Genomic DNA, 21,148 nt, shown 5'->3' with positions numbered 1-21,148 from the left:
AGCAGATCCCATATGGTCGTTTACAGGAGGGATGGGAAAGAATGTGAAAAGCAGACACGGCTTCGTAGTGACTGGCCGTGATGGTTCTGGCAGACAAGCAGTAGTTCCAAACTCACTGAGGGTGGGAGAAGCTGCCTACTGCACAAGTTTGTTGGTTTTTTTTAACATAAGTTTTCAGTGTGAAGAATCACAAGACCTTAGCAGCATAACACAGTAGACTTTGGAGCCATCTTATAGAAAAACCCAAACTTTTTGCTCAACACAATATAACTGCATGACCTTGATTAAGTCACTTAACTCCCCAGGTCTGTTTCCTCTTCAACAAAATGGGGCCCCTACTACTGAACCCGAGCTGTACAGCACAGGCAGTGTACCTGGACTCGTCAGCACAGTCCTGGCAGTACGTGCTCAGCAGTTCCTTCCAAAAACCCAGCACTTGCACAAATATGCATGCAAATTTCGGCAGGTCATCAATGCTCACAGGATTCCTTTGAGATGCAGGTAAGATACTAAATATGGCACTGTCCTGTATATTGTATTATGCTTTATGAATACAGGAATTAAGTAATTCAATTTAAACATCAATAACTAAGGCATCAGGAAGTAGTATCTCATGACACATGGGAAATTACATATAGTATTCTTGTTCACAGACGCTCCCCAACAAGAATAAGAAGACAAATCTGACTCCAAAGAAGATCCTTTATTAAGAACTACTTAAAACATTTCAGTCTTTGATTCAAAAAACTTCAACCCAGGTGACTGGCCAATGGCTGAGCTGGGTAAAGGCTTCATGGTGGAGGAACACCCCCTACAATGACATCAAAATAAGCTCCTGAGTAGTGTCAAGTGTGAATATACTCAGGGTCTCTGGCCCATCTTTTTCAGGGTTCGGTTAAGCTGGAAGGGAAGGAAAAGCAAAGTCAGATATTGGCTTTTTCACCAAACCTTTTCCTACGGTGTGCATGATCACCAGGCCACACTCCCAAGTAGACCCGTCACAGTGTCTACTATCACGGCATCACTACTAACAGTGTCTATTATCACAGTGGTGAGCCCTCCACCCCACACTCTCATAGTGCTGCACAGTTCATGCAGCTTGTTCTATCTGCCTTTCACACTGAACACACACCTTATACTGCTCTAATCATTTTATAGATAAGCAAGGGCCTCAGGGTGGCTAGACTTGCCAGGACTGTGTTACTGTCCTGCAGGACTCCAGTAGCATGGCCCACAGCACAGCAGTGACCTCTGCTGGAGGACTCAAAGCACCAGGACGCTGTGGCTCTAGCTATGGGCACAAAGAGTGACCCACAAGGCCTCTCTGAGGGCAGGACATGGAATGCACCAGGTCTGTCAAAACAGAGCTTCAGGGTATCTGCCTGCAAAGACTGGCCAGACCTGTCTAAGTTGAAGAGTAACTAACTGCCAGATGGGGAGGGACGGGTAAGAGCAGGCAGTGAATCCACCCATATTAGGAAATAACAGGGAGGGAGGCAAGAGCCGGCCACCCGCAGAGAGAGATCTTGGGAAGAGATGCTCCAGAGAAGGCTGACGCAGCAACTCCTACAGGCCCAGCCCCACCCCCCCCGACCCCAAGGAGCCAGCCAGTCTAGCTCAGAAACTTCAAAGGCCAATTTCAGGCTTTCTTGAAAATAGAAATGAGAAATAAAACACTTAAAAACTCCCCATTCCATCCCCAACTCCTGTCTCCAGCCCCCACACCACTCTCCACACCTCTCACCTCTTCAAATTTGTGAATCTGCCGAATGAAGAAATCCCCATAGCGCCGGGCGACCTTGGTGTCTGCGATGTGGATCATGTCCTGTGGGAACAGCAACCAGAGGAGCAGTGAGGAGGAGTCACTGACGGACTCTGCAGATACCAGTGGTGCTAAGTGCCAGATAAACCCCTATCTATGGGGGAGCATTAACAGCTAGGAGCCGCTCTTTATAGATGCTGAGTTTTACTTTCTTCATGTTAACTCATTTATTTTCTGGTCTTTTTAATGACCATGAATCTGTTGGCAATAGTAACATTTAAAACATAACATTTTATTCTCATATACTGTTTTTAAGTTCCAAATTAGTTTAGATTTTAAATGATTTTTTAGCTCAAAATATTTTGTTGAGCACTGTTTATTTGTAAATTCCTACATAATCTAGGTTAGGACCCAAGAACTTCCTGAATCTCTTGATTTTTTTCAAGTCAAGAATGGAAAAAAAAATGAACTTGCTAACTCTTGGAAGAAGACAATCCAGAGATGGCTGGGACTAGTTCGTCTGCTCACTAAAAGGAATATAGCAGGTGACTGATATGGCCCAAGAGTGTCAGGCATTGGGAATAAATTCAAACAGAATTTTAGGTAGCTGATACAACACTGCAGGGGGTAGGGGGTTTTGATTTTTAAAAACATGACTTGGGAACTAAGATCCATCAAGCTGCATGGCAAAAAGCACAAACAAAAAACCCCCAAAATTTCCCACCACCACCACCAACAAAAAACAAAACCCACACAACTTAAAACTTTCACTACTGACACATCTCTACTTCTGGTGATTCCGTTCATGGCAGGGATAGCCAAGTTCTGCTGAACACCAATCCTCCCAAAAGCCATGAAGTCTAAAATGAGAGGATCTGGTTTAGCAAGGTAAGTTTCCAAAAGCAAACTACCCAAACTGTCCAAGCAATTCTAGAACTAGGTACATAAACCCAAGAGAACAGGTTCACAAAAATTCATAGCAGTGTTACCCATAATGACCAAAATGTGAAAACAGCTCAACTGCCCACGAACTAATGAATGGATAAACAGTGTGGTGTGTCCAAAATGTGAGATACTATTCAGCCATAAAAAGGAATAAAGCACTGATACCTGCTACAACCTGGATGAAACTTGAAAAGATGCTCAATAAAAGAAGTTAAACACAAAAATCCACACATTTCATGATTCTAGTTTTCAGACAATATTAAGAACAGACCAATCCAGAGAGAGAAAGAAAGCAAATTACTGATCTGCCAGGGGCTGCGGGGGCAGGAGAACTGGGGATGCTGCTAATGGACAGGGATTCCTTTTCAGGATGAGATGGCTGCCCAACATGGGAATACACTAATTAATCATGGAATTTTACCCAGGAAAGTTTGTTATTAATTTTAGCTTTAAAAACTGCCAGCAAAAGTAGTATGTTTAGACCACCACACTTTCTTCCCTTTTCACCCCTCAAGCCCCGCCTCAGCTGTGCCAAGCTGATTTTCTGCCTTTTATAAGGATGAGTATCACAATATCCACAAAGGTGAACGGGTCAAACGACATACTAGTTTTCTGAACATGATTACTTTTTTAATCTGACAGTTTCAAAGTAAGTTTTGTGTTGATTGGTTATTTTTGTTGGAACACGGGTCTAAGAGTTAATTTTAAAAAGCAGTTGTTATATTCACAGATACAGAAAACAGACTCGTGGTTGCCAAGGGAGAGGGCGGTGTGGGAGGGATGGATGGGGAGTTTGGAATTAGCAGATGTAAACTATTATATGTAGGATGGATAAACAACAAGGTCCTACTGGGCAGCACAGGGAACTATAGTCAACATTCCGCGATAAACCATAATGGAAAAGAACATGAAGAACAATATATACATATGCGTAACGGAATCAACACAACATCACAACGCTGGAAATCAACTCTACTTAAATACATTATACTTTCTGAAAGCAACCAAAATGTAGGATATTTTTTTAAAAATTGCCTCATAGCAGCAAAGAGCTGACAAGAGAATGAAGAATCATTTAAGAGAAAACAAACCATTCTGCGAGCAAAACACAGAAGCCCCTTCTGCACTGAGGGGATTTGTTAATCCTAGAAAACCTGGGCAGAAGGCCAGTCTAACAGAAGACCATCCTTGTAATGCTGAGATCCTAAAGAGCTGCATCCTCAGCTACAGGTGATCCAGAAGTGAACTGCCATCCCACTCCTGACACCAAGCAAAGCCTGCCAAGGGTGGGGGAAGAAGCATAAAAGAGACTCCTCTCTGAGACATATTCTTCTGACAGTCTACCGCCTGGCCTCGTCACCCAGCTGGTCCCAGGAACCTCAGTCTACGGTGGTCCCAGACCAAGAATATTCCCAGGCACCTCGTGGAGGCAAAAACAAATTCCCTTCACAGGAACAGATGTTCATCCTTGGCTTCAAAGAATATTAACAAATATTTTTTCAAGGACAATGAACCATAATAATAATAACCAAGCACATATGGAAACACTGCACCATTATTTTTTTTTTAAGAGAAAGCTAGAAACAGAGCTGGAAAGATAGATGAACAGGTACAGGTACAGAATGTTTTTAATCAAAAGTATCCAGAAGAGAGGAGACAAAAAGATGGAAGAAAGGTTTAAGAAACATGGACAGAGGTCTAACATGGATTAAAGAATTCCAGAAGGAGAAGAGAACAGAAATACCTAAGACTTACTGCCTAAGAATATTCCAGAAGAGATGAGAGATACTGATCCACTAACTTTTAACAGATTCTTTAAGTCTTTATGAGGGTTCCAAACATGTCTGAATACAACGTTTCCTTGGGAGTCCCTGGTGGCCTACTGGTTAGGATTCTGGGTTTTCACTGTCATGACCCAGGTTCAATCCCTGGTTGGAGAACTGAGATACCATGAGCCCAAAAAGAAAAGAGGAGGGGAAAAAAGAACGTTCCATTCATTTTTGAGTATTATGTACACGGTGCAAACAAACAGGGGGAAGGTGATATTTCATGCAAAGAACAATTTGAGAAGTCCGGAATATTTTAAGTCTGGAAAAACTCACTTAAAACAACTTAGGGGGAAAAAAAAAACTCACAAGTACATTAAAATGTTCAACTTGAAGGTAAACTCTAACAGGGAGGGACTACCCTGGTGTCCAATGGTTAAGAATGTGCCTTGCAGGGCCGGGCACACAGGTTTGATTCCTGGTCTGGGAACCAAGATCCCGCAACCCGCAGAGCAGCTGGGCCCACACACAACTACTGAGCCTGTGTGCTCCAGAGCGCTCCACACCACAGCTAGAAAGCAGCCCACGAGCCACAGCAAAAGATCCTGCATGACGCAAGGAAGGTCCCACAGTCTGCAACTAAGACCTGCCGTAGCCAAATAAATTACTATTAAAAAACAAACACTAACAATATTCCTCAAACTGCCTTTCTTTATGCACTATATTGCTTGTGCATCTTTCCAGAAATGACTCTTTGCATATACAAGCATATATATCATTAAAAAAAAAACCTTAAACGGACAATTGACAGCCACTCTATAAAATTACACGTGTACCGTTCAACTGCCAAAACCACCCAAATGTCTGCCAGCAGAAGAATGGAAACGCTGCAGTCAATAACTGCAGTAGACGTTAGACCACCACAGAACAGGCATGACTGAACTGCTGCTGCATATGACACCGCTGGACGGTGATTTCTCTCAAATATAACGTCGAGCCAAAGAAATCAGACAGAAAAGAGCACATCCCGCGTAATTCCCCTAAAAGAAGTTCAAAATCAGCTAGCACCAAGCTAGGGTGGTACAAGTCAGGACAATGGCTTCCTATCCAGTGAGGTACTTCCAACAGTGTACAAAGCACCATCCCCCTTTCTTCTCCCACCCCATCTCCCACCACAGCCTCCTCTTAGCCCACTCCAAGCACACTGCAGCTGTCTGGGCTCGCTCTGGCCTCAGGGCTTTTGCTCTAATTGCTCCCTCGGCCTGGAATGCTCTTCCTCCAGGTATCTGCTTGCTAATTTCTGCACCTCCTTCAAGGCTCAGCTGCAAGTTCACTTTCCCAACCAAGTCTATCCTGGTCATCTTATTTAATACTGCAACCTGCAGCTTCTACTGCCACCAACCTGACTTACTCCACAGCAAGGGGCAACATCTGAACTATTACACGGTTTGCTTAAGGATGATGTTTACCACCTACTTTTTAAACATTAGAATACCAGCACAAGGGCAGAAATCTTTGTTGATTTGGTTCAATGATATGTCCCAGATGCACAGAACAGGGAGCATCCTGAGAACCTAGTCTGGCGGGGTGGCGGCGGGGCCGGCCATACCTTATCAATGTAGAAGTCAACCTCGGAGGCTGACTGAAATTCTCCATCTAGGGCGGAGATGCCACTGGTCCACACCAGGTTCTTCATTTTGTGTTTGAAGACAAGAAGCTGGATTCGGAACTCCTGCTCGGTGAGGTCCAGGAAGCCGGCCAGCTTGGCCACCGGCATGGTGGTGTAGAGCTTGAGGAAGCTGCGGATGGTCGAGAGCTGGGCCTGCTGCTGCACCTCGTCAGAAAACACCTTCAGCTGCTGCAGGAAGGGCTCCTTGTGGTAATTGGGGTGCACATTGTCATAGTTGGGCACTACTGGCGACAGGAACTTGGGGCAGGAATAGCTGAAAAGTTCCTCGTAGACCTGCGGGTCACCTTTCTGCATGCGCAGCATCTTGTCCCCGTATTTCTCACGTAGCTGGAGGTGAATGCTCTCGTCGATACGCATGGGGTACATGGTGAGGGCGATGGCCAGCAGCGCGTGCATCTGCTCATTCTGCTTGTTGATCTGGGGGTGGGGGGAGAGACTGCTGCAGGGTCCCATGAAAAGGACCCTGTACCCTCCCAAATGCTCTCTGTTCAGACCTCCTGACTTCTCCCTTTGTCTTACACCCAGCAGCTGAGTTTCCCAATGTCTCTCCCAATCCTCCCTCTAGCTCCAACGAACTTCCGGTCCAGTTCCAAGTCCTCCCTGTCTCCTGGATTCTTTATTGGTATCTCTGTCTCTGTCTCACAGTCCACCCTATGTACCGGTGGCAGATCAATTCTCCTACACCAATTATGATCAAGTCACCTAGAAATCTTTTTTTTTTGAAAAATATTTTAATTGTTTCTTATAATATCTAGAAATCTCTGATGGTACTTAACGCCTGTAGAATATAGATTAAATACTTTAGCTGATTAGTAAAGGTTATGGTTACTCTTCTGCCTTTCAGTCCAACTGGTTTCCTGGGCTGCTACATGATCATACTTCCAAGTCTCGACACCTCTGCTTTATTTAGAAACCTCCCCCCAATTCTGGCTTCCCAGGTGGCTCAGCATCAAGAATCTGCCTGCCAACGTGGGTTTGATCCCTGGATCGGGAAGATCCTCTGGAGAAGGAAATGGCAACCCGCTCCAATACTCTTGCCTGGAAAATCCCATGGACGGAGGAGCCTGGCAGGCTACACTCCACGGGTTCTCAAAGAATCGGCCATGACTGAGTGACTGGGCACACACGCCTGTGTTTCAATCACTCACATCATCATTCCAATTCTAGGCGTGTTCTGGATCCATCGTCCTCCAGGCAAACTGCTTGGGTGCAGTACCCATATCTAACTGATTTTAAGTACCCACAGCCCAGTGAACATCCTAAGTACTGCTGGGGGATAAACATAAAAGAAAAGACACTACTGTCCTGATCATCAAGGTGTTAATGATCCAAAGTAATGTGTATAACAAAAGAAACTCAGAATAGGCTAGCCATTAAGAAATCATCCTATTGAAAAAGCAGGCAAAATAGCACAATTTTGGTTTACCCAAAAACTGTTGGCACTGCTGTGTCAGCTGGTCAGAGGCCTCCTTACCATCTCATATTTGTACGTGGTCCTCTGGAACATGCTCTTGGTCCTCTGGATGTAGAGGAGGATGTTGGCAAAGACCCGGATGGCATCCTGGTAGCGACGCATCATCAAATATGCAAAACCGACATAATAGTATGTGGTAACCTGGCACTCGGGCACACGGGAATACATGCTCTGTGGAAGGAAGCAGAAGCAGCATCCATGAGTCTTAAGACCAATTTCATCCCAGCTAGGATGTAAAAATCGGCAGGGCCTAGTGTCAGGCAAAGCAGAAGCATCAAGAGATCCCTGCAGAGGCCCTGAACTACTCAGAGGAAGCCCTGGCTCTGGAGTTGGAGGCTCCGAGTAGATTGTATCACTAACTGATTATGTGACCTGAAGACTCCATTTCCTTGGCTGTAAGAGAAAAAGACTGGACCAGGTGACCCTAAAATTTCTTTCAACTCTAAAATCCTCTACACCTCACTTTTACATTCTTTCTTGCTTTTCCAAATAAGCCCTATAAAGGAACAGACTGATAAGATACATACATCAAACAAAAAAGGTATCCTGTTTCTACGGCGTGGCAAACCACCACTGCTAACAGACCATTATCTCTACCACCTCAGAACTTTAAAGTATTTTGTTAATTCTTTGGTGAAAGCTGAAAGGTAAAAATCTGCCTAATCATTCTGATTTGAAAATAGGATCAATAGGAATGGTGAATATCCGAGACGTTACTAAGCATCAAAGCGAAAACCACCCTGTCCAGATTCAGGTTTTCCCTGCAGTAGTTTTCCAATTCTTGTCTCAATGTTCCCTGGAGAGGATTCCTCATTTTTTCTCCTTGAAATCTGTCCTAATAGATCAGATATTCTCTTAAGGCCCTGCAAATGTGGGCCTGAGGAAACAGGGAATTACCTTCTTGTTCAGTTCGATGTTCTCTAGCACCTTGATGGCCTGGTAGTAATCCCCCAACAGGGAGTGCAGTCGCAGCAAGCCAACCAGGCTGAAGTAGCCGAGCATCTTGTAGAGGGAGTGCCGTCCGTACTCCCCGGCCACACTCTCTGGGTCGCCTGAGTAAAGACAGACAGTGTACACTTCAGGGGAGGCCGGGAACAAGGGCAGGCCTGAACCTTCAATGTCACTCAGTAAACTCTTAACCTACTGCCAGCCTCCAAAGCTCTCTGCTCTGCCTCTGAATGAATAGGAAGCAGCAGCACGCCTGCCTCATGCTAATCTTATATTCACCAGTTAAGTCACTTGGTGGTGGGGGGCGGGTGCCAGTCCCCACACACACCTGAGAACACAAGAGGACCCCTCTCATCAATAAGAGCTCCTCACTAAGCCCCTCCTTTCAGGATGTCCATGAGATCAAAGCTATTTTCCTAACAACACTAAGATACCACGTGCCTTTCTCACTGAGTTGACATTTGCACTGATGGTGCAGAAACAATTTGAGTAAAACTACCGACAACTTAGCATCAATCAGACAGTGGCACTGAACTCGACTATCATCATTGTATTCTTTACCACCACTCACCTGCAATGAAAGAACCAGCCACTCTTTTTTTTACAAAACCCCATTGTTACTTAAAAGAATAACTAATATACAAACTATGACTATTCAGAAATGGGTATTTAGCATTTTCTCAAAAATGAGTGCAGCGAACTTGTTAAGATACCAATGTCTGTTAAGTGTCAATGAACTTACCAACTTTTAAGTAAAAATTAGAATTTCATAAAACTTCTATCTACTAGTCGTTAATAAAACTACTATGAACAACAGCTTCCCCAAATAAGGATTTATCTGATGAGGTTGATGGTCAAAGTAACAGATGTGGTTTCAAAAAACTGTATAATAAAATGTGTCAACTTTCAGAAAATCTTGCTAGCTCATTTTACATCATGCACGGATTAAAAAAATTCACTCAGGCTGCAGGAGAGACTAGTAAACCTTAACATAACAAAGAAAAAGTTGACTGATAAGGTTTCAGATTCCACGCTGCAACTAACCTACAGAAACTACCATGGTCAAGTTCTGGTGTAGAATCAGAGAAGAGCTGGGCTATGCGAAAAGGCTGTTAAACAAAGTTTCTCCTCCCTGTCCCAATTAAATATCTGTGTGAGGCCAGACTCCCCTCAGATACATCAACCACAGCAGCGTCTTGCCACAAACTGAAGGAAGAGGCAGAAGACCCCTCCAGCACTCTTCCACAAAGCCACATTTAAAGAGCTTTGCAAAACCACCACTCTTCTCACTGGAACAAAATGCTTATAGAGATAAACTTTGGGATTCTTAATCTTTTAGAGTGTCAAGTGGTCCTCACACCAAAATGTTTGAGAAGTGCTTATCTAAACAAAGGTCCTGGAGAGGCAGCAGAAGTGTTTACAAACACAGCTCTTAGGAAGTACTGGTTCATTCTGTCAGCCAACAGATGGCCAAGCCCAGCAGCCTCCAAATCAGCACTCAGCTCCTATTCATCCCCAGACACCAGAGGAGCAGCCCGAGAGACGAGAGACGGCGGCTCCTCCAACCCACGCCGCTATGCCTGGGGAACCGACAGCGGGCAGCGCTCACCTCCGCTCGTGTACACCTCCAGCTGCCGGTTGATGTTGGACTTGTCCACTAGGGAGTGAAGGACATTGAGGACGCTGTGAACATTCCAGATTTTGGGATTGGAGCGAAGGAAGTCGATCTCTTCCTCTGACTTCTTGGCGGTCTTACAGCGGTACTGACTAAATGACTGAAACTGTTGAGGAAGAAGGGAACGATGTGGCAGGGGCGTAAAACCCAAAGGGACACACAAGCGCACAGCGCTGCAGCTGTCCCTTCCGCTACCGCAATCTGCGCGCTCACTACTGGTTCTTTGAAAGCCATCTTTGACTAAGCTGTGAATTTTGTTCATTACTATATTACTTATTCCACAGTGAAGTAAATATCTCTAAAATGACAAGTAGTGGGAAAAAGAAAACATTCAATTTGGAGTCAAACACAGCCTAAAGTTACTTAATGTCTCTGGGCATCACAGCGCTGGCCACTAGAACCTGGTTTCCAAACACAGGTTCCAGTGACCTAGAAGCTAAGTTCTAGATGACCTAAGATCACTCTTCAACTTTAAAATATCACCTTCCTCTAAGAAGGCAGGAGAAAACGTTTCTAAATTTACAATAAACGAAGAATAGTATCCAGAATGTAGAAGGAATTCTCATTAAGCCAAAAAGAGGAAGATCAGCCAACAGAAAAACAGGCAAAGAATACTGATAATTACTTTGAACAGGCCTGGTCAGTTAGTAGACAAAATGCTCAATCTTTTCAGAGAAACGTAAATTAAAATGATTACCATTTCTTTCCTATCAAATTGACAAAAATTAGACCAATAACATCCAATACAGAAAACTTGCTTTCTAATAATGCTTATAGTAGTAGTATATTTGACACAGCCTTTTGAGGGCAATAATTACTATTTATTAAAATTCGAAGTGACAAAAATGTTTTATATCTTGATTGTGGTTATACTGGAGTGAGTTGCCATTTCCTCCTCCAATATATTTGTCAGATCTCAACTATATTCTTAAAATTGGTATATTTTATTTGTGCAATTTATGACTCTATAAACCTGATTTAAAACAATTTAAGAAGCAAACATCCTTCAGCCAACAACTCTACTTCCAGTCATCTCCAGAAACAGATTTATGTGTAGCACATAGACCAGAAGAGTGGTACATCAGGTGGATGGCACAAAAGAATAAGGCAGGCCTTTATACGCTGATTATCTTTGCAGATACTAATTGATATCTCTGCAAAGGCAAGGCAGGAAGACACTTTCACTTTATCTGCACTTAAAAAAAAACTCAGTAATAACAAATTCATATATTACTATATCAATACAAATAAATGAAAGTGGTGGGGAATAAAGAGGAAAAAAAGACTTCTTTTTAAATTTTTTTTAAAGAAAAAAGGAACAAGTGGTGGGGAGGAGCCACTCACCCCATGAGGTATAGCTGGCGTTTTCTTAAGAGGCTTATAGCACTCTCACTTCTCATAAAGACTGGCTGGAGGAATCGCACCTAGCCCATAGTGGGAGTCTTTGTTAGAAGTGAGAGCACTTAAACCCATTAACAGAGCACCAGTTAAGCCAGGGAATTAGGATTATCTTTAGTCTGATGAAGAAACTTAACACAGACTCTGACTTGCTGTGAGCCAACAGGATGGCCAACCTTCTAAAATTATGCCAAGTAACAAGCCAAGGGACGGACTTCCCTCGGGGCCCAGTGGCTAAGACTCCAGCTCCCAAAGCAGGGGCCTGGATTTGGTCCTTGTCAGAGAACTAGATCCCACATGCCTCAACTAAGAGTTTACATGCCACAGTGGAGATGCCATGAACTGCAACTAACAGCAGGTAAAGCCAAATAAATAAAGTACAAACAACCGAACAAGCCAAGGAGCCAGAGAAGGCAAACAAGGCCGGTGTGCTTTGTGGTCTTCAATGCCCAAAGGCACTGAAGCCTATCTTGAGCAAGAAGCCTCTTTCTCAAAGGGCCTAGGAAGGTTTCCTCAGCTCTCCAATTACAACGCGTCAGCACTTTGTATTTAGAGTCTCTTTGATCCATGGAGTTCAAATAAGAGCTTTATTAACAAACCGATTTTTCCTGAAATACCCAGTAAGAGCTATGTTATCTTAGTAAAACACAAGAAAAAAAATTTTCCCCAAGTTCAACTTCCTTTTTTTAGTAACAGTACTCTTAGGTAATATTTCCCCTTTGATAAAAATGTCCCGTTTTACTCTAATCCAGAATATACTCACATCACCACCACCACAATCAAGATATAAAAACTTCCTGACCCGTAGGTGACGCAAGTGAGGCTCAGAAAGCTGAAAAAACTTGTCACTGCTACAGAGCCACCAGCTGGCCACAACCCACAAGACCCCACTTCTAGCTGACTCCAAAGCCTAGGAAACCTGTATTCTTCCTATCAGACCACCTCTCAAGGTCAGGTAACAAAGTGTTGGAAGTCTGGAGCTCAACTTCCAAGTTCAGAATGGAGCTCTCAGACCTCAATGAATTCTTCAGAAAACCACAACATGGAGTTCAATGTGACAGGGTTATTTCTCACTATGCTGAGACGGTTTTATATTATGTATCTTTTTCTGTGTGTGTGTGTGTGTAGCAGAGTTTTATTAAAGTGAAAAAGGATAGAAAAAGCTTCTGACACAGACACCAGAAGGGGGATGGAGAATGCCCCTGTATCTTTTTAATAACACAAACAACAGTTAACAGCTGTTCTTTGTTTGGACCAGTTATTGAATACTTCAAATTAACCCAAGGCTGACCAGCTACCTGGTAGATGAACTCATCGATGATGTCCCAGAGCCACTGGTTGGGGAGTTCAAGGGGAGCAGGACCATCAGCATCTGTGCAGAAGACCACAGAAAAGTCAGACTCAAGTCAATGACTACACCCATTCAGCAAGGTTGCAGAACACAATTTTTAATTTCTCTCTTAAAAGGACTATGAATCTCAAGACCTCCCCTCTTCCCACCTGCATGTTAAAATCCTGTTAAAAAGAGATGAAGACAAATATTAGGTTTCATCATAACCTCAGACTCACTAAGAATGTAGTTGAAGAGATTGCAGTAGTTGTAATACGATTCAAACCTCTGCTCCAAGGAGGGTCCTCCCTGTAAAGAAAGCAGAAGACAGAAGGACACAGTTAACCTAACGGACTCTACTCACGGCCTGCCACTGAGAGCTGAAGACAAATACAGCTGACCTTTGTAAACATGCAGGTCAGGGGTGCCAACCCTCCGGTCAAAAATCTATGTATAACACAGAGTCGGCCCTCCATACACTTGGTTTTTCCATTATCTGCAGAGTCAACTCTGTAGTATATTTACTGAAAATATCTGCATGTAAGTGGACCCACACAGTTCCAACTTATGTTGTTCAAGGGTCAAACATACATGAGAACTGATGTCTGCTCCCCGCTTCTTAGCATGTAAAGAGCACTCCAGTGATAGGGAAGACAGTAAGTGCTACAGCAGTTCAAAGCGATCCTGAGTATCTGACCCTAAGGGTCAAATTTTATGCCAAAAACCTTAACTGACCTTTAGACACCAGGTACGCACATCTGGCAAGCAGAGGAGCAAGGGGAACGTGCTTCAGGAAAAACAGGACTAACAGAGGCAAAGAGATGTGTATGGTGCTTGAGGGCTGGGGAGTAAGGCAGACAATGCTACAGTGGGCTTCAATGGGCCAGAAGTGCAGAGGTCTTTTAGGGCCAAACAAGAATTAAGCCAGGGGTTCAGCAAATGCACCATCACCTGTTTTGGTAAATAAAAAGCTCACCTGGAACACAGCTATGTGTACTCACTGTCCATGGCTACTACAGAGGTGAACAGAGTGTGAAAGAGGCCCAGAATACTTACTAACTACCTCTGTACATAGAAGGCTGCTGACCCCGGAGCTAGACTTCATGCTGCTGGTAAATGAGAACCACTGAAGATGTCTGAGCTGGGGAACAACATGATGAACGGTGTATTTTTGATAGACTAGAAAGAACACTGCCTTGGAGTCTTAGTCCCACAGTATACTAACCATGGGGTCTGACAAGGTATTTAATCTGTCTGAAAAATGAGATTATGAAGGTAAAGTGCCTAATACAGTAAACGCTCTTCCAGTGAAACTACCACCTGCCCAAGCCCAGTCAAGGAGAACTATTCGAGGTGGAGAAATTAAACTAGCAATTGTGTTTCAGGGTCAAAAATGGCATAGAGTTTAAAAACTGCCAGCAACAATTAGATACTCACACTGACTTTGGCATATATGTGCCTGTAGTATAATTCTTTGTATAAAATCAGGAAGACAGCATCTGAAAGAGATGGCAGAGGGGTGCTTTAGGAATACACTGAACAACTAGTCAGTTTTAGCCCTTGGTGGGAAGTAACAGGGTAAATGTGATTTCAGAGATTAAACAACATCAAACATCTAACACTCACACTCCAACAATACATTCAACGAGAAAATTCATTTCCCATTTTACTCTTTCAAATTCATCTCAACCTCATTCAGGCCCATATCCCTTCACCGTTTAGTTATTGCTGCCATCCAGTTGCTTAACCAGGACATAATAATAACTCCAAGGAAGATAACGTGACATTTAACTATTGAAATTGCACGTGCAAGGGGACCTTTGACTTAGACATCCTATTTTAAGGAATTTATCCTATTGATACGACGCAACCACGAAAAAGAAAGATGTGCGGAAGCTCTTCAGATACTGATGCTGTGCAGAGTTCACATACAGGTCTGAGACTATTATCCTTAGGCCTGCTAGTAAAGCTGCTCCTTGACCAGCATCTGGGAACCCAGGTTTCAGAAGGGTTCCCACTAACCTGATAGGGTTGGTATCCTTAAACTGTTTGTGCAAACAACATGTTTTATACTGAATACCTGCTTTCCTTCTGAGAGTCTGGAATTTCAGTACATGTTGAGTTTGTAATGAGCTGCTATGGTAGACAACTATGGTCACACATGGTATCACAACTCCTTGCTCAAGGAATGAAGTACAATCCATGTGACTCCACTGGAGAGGAATGTCAGAATCTCAAACTGAGGTTCTCTCAAACTGATACTCAGATACAACACAATCTCTAACAAAATCCAAGCTGATCCCAAAACTGACAAGCTGATCCTAAAATTAATATGGAAATTCAAGGGACACAGAAGACCCAAAGCAATTTTGAAAAACAACAAAGTTGGAGGACTTATACTTCCCAATTTCAAAACTGTCCAAAGCCACAATCATTAAGACAGTGTGGTTGGTACAGTCATAAAAGATCAATGGAGTCAAGATGAGAGTCCAAAAATAAACCTTACATGATCACTAATTTCCAAAAAGGTTGTCAGGACAATTTAATGGAAAAAAAGTCTTTCCAAAAACTGGTACTGGAAAAACTGGGTATCCACATGCAAAAGAATGAGGTTGGCTCTTCCTACTTTCAGTTCAGTTCAGTTCGGTCGCTCAGTCGTGTTCAACTCTGCGACCCCATGAATTGCAGCACACCAGGCCTCCTTGTCCATCACCAACTCCCGGAGTTCATGCAAACTCATGTCCATCGAGTCGGTGATGCCATCCAGCCATCTCATCCTCTGTCGTCCTCTTTTCCTCTGGCCCCCAATCCCTCCTGGCATCAGGGTCTTTTCCAACGAGTCAACTCTTCGAATGAGGTGGCCAAAGTACTGGAGTTTCAGCTTTAGCATCGGTCCTTCCAATGAACACCCAGGACTGATCTCCTTTAGAATGGACTGGTTGGATCTCCTTGCAGTCCAAGGGACTCTCAAGAGTCTTCTCCAACACCACAGTTCAAAAGCATCAATTCTTTGGCGCTCAGCTTTCTTCACAGTCCAACTCCCACATCCATACATGACTACTGGAAAAACCATAGCCTTGACTAGACGGACCTTTGTTGGCAAAATAATGTCTCTGCTTTTGAATATGCTATCTAGGTTGGTCATAACTTTCCTTACAAGGAGTAAGCATCTTTTAATTTCATGGCTGCAATCACCATCTGCAGTGATTTTGGAGCCCTAAAAAATAAAGTCTGACACTGTTTCCACTGTTTCCCCATCTATTTCCCACGAAGTGATGGGACCAGATGCCATGATCTTAATACTTTACACCATATATAAAAGACTCCATCAGAAAGTGAAATGTGAGGAGGTCAGAAAGCCCACTCTGGAGCAACTGTAATGACCCCAAAAATTACACAGGGAAAAAGAAATCAGTAAGACAAAAATCTCACTTTCAGCATTCACCACATATGAAAAATCTGTCCTCTTTTCATTTATTCAGCTTTCATTCAACAAGTCACATCTACTATGCACCAAACTCTGGGGAAATAAAATGAAGAACAAAACAGATACAGACCATTCTGAACTTTCTAATGACTTCCAGTCATAGGATCCCATCCAGCACCCAGGACACCTACCGTTGCCAACCTGCGGAGCAATGGTTTCAGCCTCAGGCCAAGGTGTATTCTTGAAGAATCTTTCAGTCAACTTGGTCCAGCTGAAAACCAAACAGAAATACTTTATAAGTCCAAAACAGGAAGGATCTGAACAAAAAGGATCTGTTTTAGAGATCTGTCACATTTTATAGATAAGTACCCAAGCTCAGTAAAGGGAAGAAGTCACAGAACCAGAGCCAGGGCCAGAGCCTCCAACTCTGTAACTTTCCTCAACCCAACTCTGTACCCCAACCTTTCTTAATACAGTGAAACATTTCTTTTACATCAATTAGGCAACCACCAAGCTCTTCAAGATCATCTCCTGCTCTTGTATCATGAACTCTGGAGTTGTATTTCACTGCTCACTGTTCCCTGACTTGAGAACTACCTTTCAGACACCCCCACACACCTCCCTCAGCTTCCCCTCTTTCCACTTCCAAGAGTGCTCTTCTTCAAACATGGCAGCAACAGTATTTGCTGCAGTTTGATGCCGCAACAGCCCTAGAGCATCCAACCCAAACACTGATGCCCAAGATGCTTCACGACCCTATTTCCTCCTGAAGTCTTTGCGGACTATCCAGCTCTGACTGACCTATCTCACTTCTAAAGCCCTTTACACAAGGGCAGTGCCCTCAAAACTAGGATGCAATCAGGAATTCCCTGGTGGTCCAGTGGTTATGACTCGACACTTTCACTGCCATGGCCTGGGTTTGATCCCTGGTCAGGGAACTAAGATCCCACAAGTCACACGGCATGAACAAAGTGGGGAGAAGGATGACTAAGACAAAAAAACTGAGAAGCAACCACTCAAGAGCTCTGTTCATCCTATTATGCATTGAGAAGTTGTACAGCACAATTTAGAAATTAGGCTCTAGTGACAGACTGTGCAGGTTCAAAACTCAGAACATCCACTATGTGACTTAATCCTTCTGTGCTTTGTTTACTCAACTATAAAATGAGGAAAACAATGGTACCTACTTCACAAGGTTGCTGTGAAGAGTACATGAATAAATACAAGAAAAGCACTTATGACACTAATTTATACTGATCATATATGTAATTACTATTATAATTAATACTGATGGTATTATTTCAGGCCTTGTACAAGTTCTGGATATAGAGTCCAATAAAATAATGTCTGTAACTCCCAAAGAATCACAGAAAACCCTAGCGTACTCTCTTTACAGAATCATGATTAAATATCACCCCCTTCTACAGACTGCATTACTCAGCCAGTCTCACCCAGTAGGAGATTATTTCAGCCAATGGCCCACACCTGTTCTCATAGATGTCCTGAATCTCATACACCTTCTGGTCAATGACATCGCTGGAGACACGACTGGCCTGTAGCTCATACACCTTCTGGTCAATTAAGTCCGAGACAGTTTTGTGGAAGTACTGGATGAAGTTCTTGATCACTTCAGGGATCACTTGATAGGTTTGCTGTTCATACTGACGTTCATAAGCCAGATCCTGCTTTGGATCTCCTAGAGATTGGATATGATAAACACTTCAAATTCGTATGCACGACATAACAAGAGGGCAAGGTCACTTGTGAAACTAAACTCATGTCTATAAAACTAGGTGTAATGCCTTTTTAAACACTCTCCATGTCACTCCCAATCCCCACTGGTCTCTTTCTTCACATTTTCCACTAGTCATTTTCTTATTAAAGTAATTTATTTGCTTACTGATTCCCCCACCAGAATCTAAAGTCTATGACAGCAAGAACCTTATTTGTCTTGTACCCAGGTCTACCCTCAGAACTTGGGATGGTTATCGGGAAGGGGGGTGGAACTGTGGTTAAGAGGAAGTAAGCAGTAGGCACTTAGTATTTTTTAAATAAATAACCAACTGCCATTCTCTATCAATATGACAGTGCAAGCAACTAAACTTTAATTTTTCACAAGATTTTCTTCTTCAGGTAATAGTCTAAACAAGGAAAACCACAGCCAGGACAACCATCCTTCCTTTGTAAGACTCTGAGGTGGACCATGAAAAAAGCCTGGTTTAATAGGCTCTGTACCACCCTCTGGCTGAGAGCTAATAACTGACTCCAAACCTGGATCATCAACACCTAGTTTTAAACAGGTGCCCGTCAAGGCAGCTGTGAGACATTCAAAAAGGTGTCAATCCTCAGAAGCACCCAGCTAGCCAAACCCGTAGACTCACCTGTGTGCATATCATAGTCGCCGGGATAAGCATAGGGATCATAAGCAGCCTATTAACAAAAGAGACACAAATAAACAGTCACCAGTCTGTGAATCCAACATGCTCGTTCTAGGTTCCTAAAGACACAAAGGCAAGTAAGACAGAAGCAGAAAATATTAAAAAGAGGTGGCAAGAATACACAGAAGAACTATACAAAAAAGATCTTTGTGACCCAGATAACCACGATGGTGTGATCACCCACCTAGAGCAAGACATCCTGGAATGCAAAGTCAAGTGGGCCTTAGGAAGCATCACTAGGAACAAAGCTAGTGGAGGTGATGGAATTTCAGTTGAGCTATTTCAAATCCTAAAAGATGATGCTGTGAAAGTGCTGAACTCAATATGCCAGGAAATTTGGAAAACTCAGCAGTGGCCACAGGACTGGAAAAGGTCAATCTTCATTCCAATCCCAAAGAAAGGCAATGCAGAAGAATGCTCAAACTACCGCACAATTGCACTAATCTCACACACTAGAAAAGTAATGATCAAAATTTTCCAAGCCAGGCTTCAACAGTATGTGAACCATGAAGATGTCCAAGCTGGATTTAGAAAAGGCAGAGAAACCAGATATCAGATTGCCAACATCCACTGTATCATCGAAAAAGCAAGAGAATTCCAGGAAAACATCTACTTCTGCTTTATTGACTACGCCAAAGCCTTTGACTGCATGGATCCCAACAAACTGTGGAAAATTCTGAAAGAGATGGGACTACCAGACCACCTTACCTGTCTCCTGAGAAATCAGTATGCAGTCAAGAAGCAACAGTTAGAACTGGACATGGAACAACAGACTGGTTCCCAATAGGAAAAGGAGTACATCAAGGCTGTATATTGTCACCTTGCTTATTTAACTTATATGCAAAGTACATCATGTGAAATGCCAGGCTGGATGAAGCACAAGCTGGAATCAAGATTGCCAGGAGAAATATCAATAACCTCACATATGCAGATGACACCACCCTTATGGCAGAAAGTGAAGAGGAACTCAAAAGCCTCTTGATCAAAGTGAAAGAGGAGAGTGAAAAAGTTGGCTTAAAGCTAAACATTCAGAATACAAAGATCATGGCCTCTAGTCCCATCACTTCATGGCAAATAGATGGGGAAACAATGGAAACATTGACAGACTTTTATTTTTTTGAGCTCCAAAATCACTGCAGATGGTGACTGCAGCCATGAAATTAAAAGACACTTGGAAGAAAAGCTATGACCAGCCTAGACAGCATATTAAAAAGCAGAGACATTACTTTGCCAACAAAGGTCCGTCTAGTTAAAGCTATGGTTTTTCCAGTAGTCATGTGTGGATATGAGTGTTGGACTATAAAGAAAGCTGAGCCCAGAAGAATTGATGCTTTCAAACCGTGGTGTTGGAGAAGACTCTTGAAAGTCCCCTGGACTTCAAGGAGGTCAAACCAGTCCATCCTAAAGGAAATCAGTCCTGAAAATTCATTGGCAGGACTGACGCTGAAGCTCCAATATTTTGGCCACCTGATGCGAAAAACTGACTCATTGGAAAAAATCAGGATGCTGGCAAAGACTGATGACAGGAGAACGGGACGACGGAGGATGAGATAGTTGGATGGCATCACGGACTCGAGGGACATGAGTTTGAGCAAGCTCCGGGAGCTGGTGACGGACAAGGAGGCCTAGCGTGCTGCAGTCCATGGGGTCGCAGAGTCGGACACGACTGAGAGGCTGAACTGAACTGCTAAGCCACTTCAGTCGTGTCTGACTCTGTGCGACCCCACAGACAGCAGCCCACGAGGCTCCGCCGTCCCTGGGATTCTCCAGGCAAGAATAGTGGAGTGGGTTACCATTTCCTTCTCCAATGCAGGAAAGTGAAAAGTGAAAGTGAAGTCGCTCAGTCGTGTCCGACTCTTAGCGACCCCATGGACTGCAGCCCACCAGGCTCCTCCATCCATGGAATTTTCCAGGCAAGGGTACTGGAGTGGGGTGCCATTGCCTTCTCCGTGAACTGAACTGAAAAGACACAAAGACGAACAAGACACAGTCCCTGCTTTTGAGCGACTCATGTGCCTGTGAGAAAAGGGAGAATAAATAGGCAATGACAATACCTCGTTACGGCTGCAATACGGAAGAGCAAAGCACAAGATACTATGGGAATCAGCGCGGTTTGACGGAACTGAGCCCAAATCATAAGAAATCAGAGTTCAGTTACAGAAACACAGAACCCTTTGTCTCCAGCCTCGGCCCCCGGGCTTGAAAAGGAGAGAACGAGGGGACCGGACACACGAGGTGGGCGGCCGAGACCCGGCTGATCTGGAGTCCGGAGCTGTGAGTGGCAGTAGCAAGAGT

At 43.6% G+C, this 21,148-nt stretch overlaps 1 protein-coding gene across 1 annotated transcript; it reads right to left on the bottom strand.

Moving 5' to 3' along the window:
- Positions 1 to 682: 682 nt before the first annotated feature.
- Positions 683 to 18,866, bottom strand: EIF3L (eukaryotic translation initiation factor 3, subunit L). Its single transcript, XM_010845082.1, has 12 exons — positions 18,797 to 18,866; positions 17,901 to 18,111; positions 16,607 to 16,686; positions 14,426 to 14,487; positions 13,228 to 13,297; positions 12,957 to 13,030; positions 10,195 to 10,366; positions 8,535 to 8,689; positions 7,638 to 7,808; positions 6,083 to 6,580; positions 1,745 to 1,825; positions 683 to 900 (listed from the first exon to the last, which is right to left on the bottom strand). The coding sequence occupies exons 1-12, from the start codon at positions 18,804 to 18,806 to the stop codon at positions 862 to 864; spliced, it is 1,623 nt and encodes a 540-aa protein (XP_010843384.1). The 5' UTR covers positions 18,807 to 18,866; the 3' UTR covers positions 683 to 861.
- Between the last annotated feature and the right edge of the window lie 2,282 nt (positions 18,867 to 21,148).

This window comes from Bison bison, unplaced genomic scaffold (genome assembly GCF_000754665.1).
Source record: "Bison bison bison isolate TAMUID 2011002044 unplaced genomic scaffold, Bison_UMD1.0 scf7180017864213, whole genome shotgun sequence".
In the NCBI taxonomy this organism is placed as follows: Eukaryota; Metazoa; Chordata; class Mammalia; order Artiodactyla; family Bovidae; genus Bison; species Bison bison.
The sequence above is the reverse complement of the archived record's forward strand: the minus strand, read 5'-3'. Positions and strand labels throughout refer to the sequence as shown.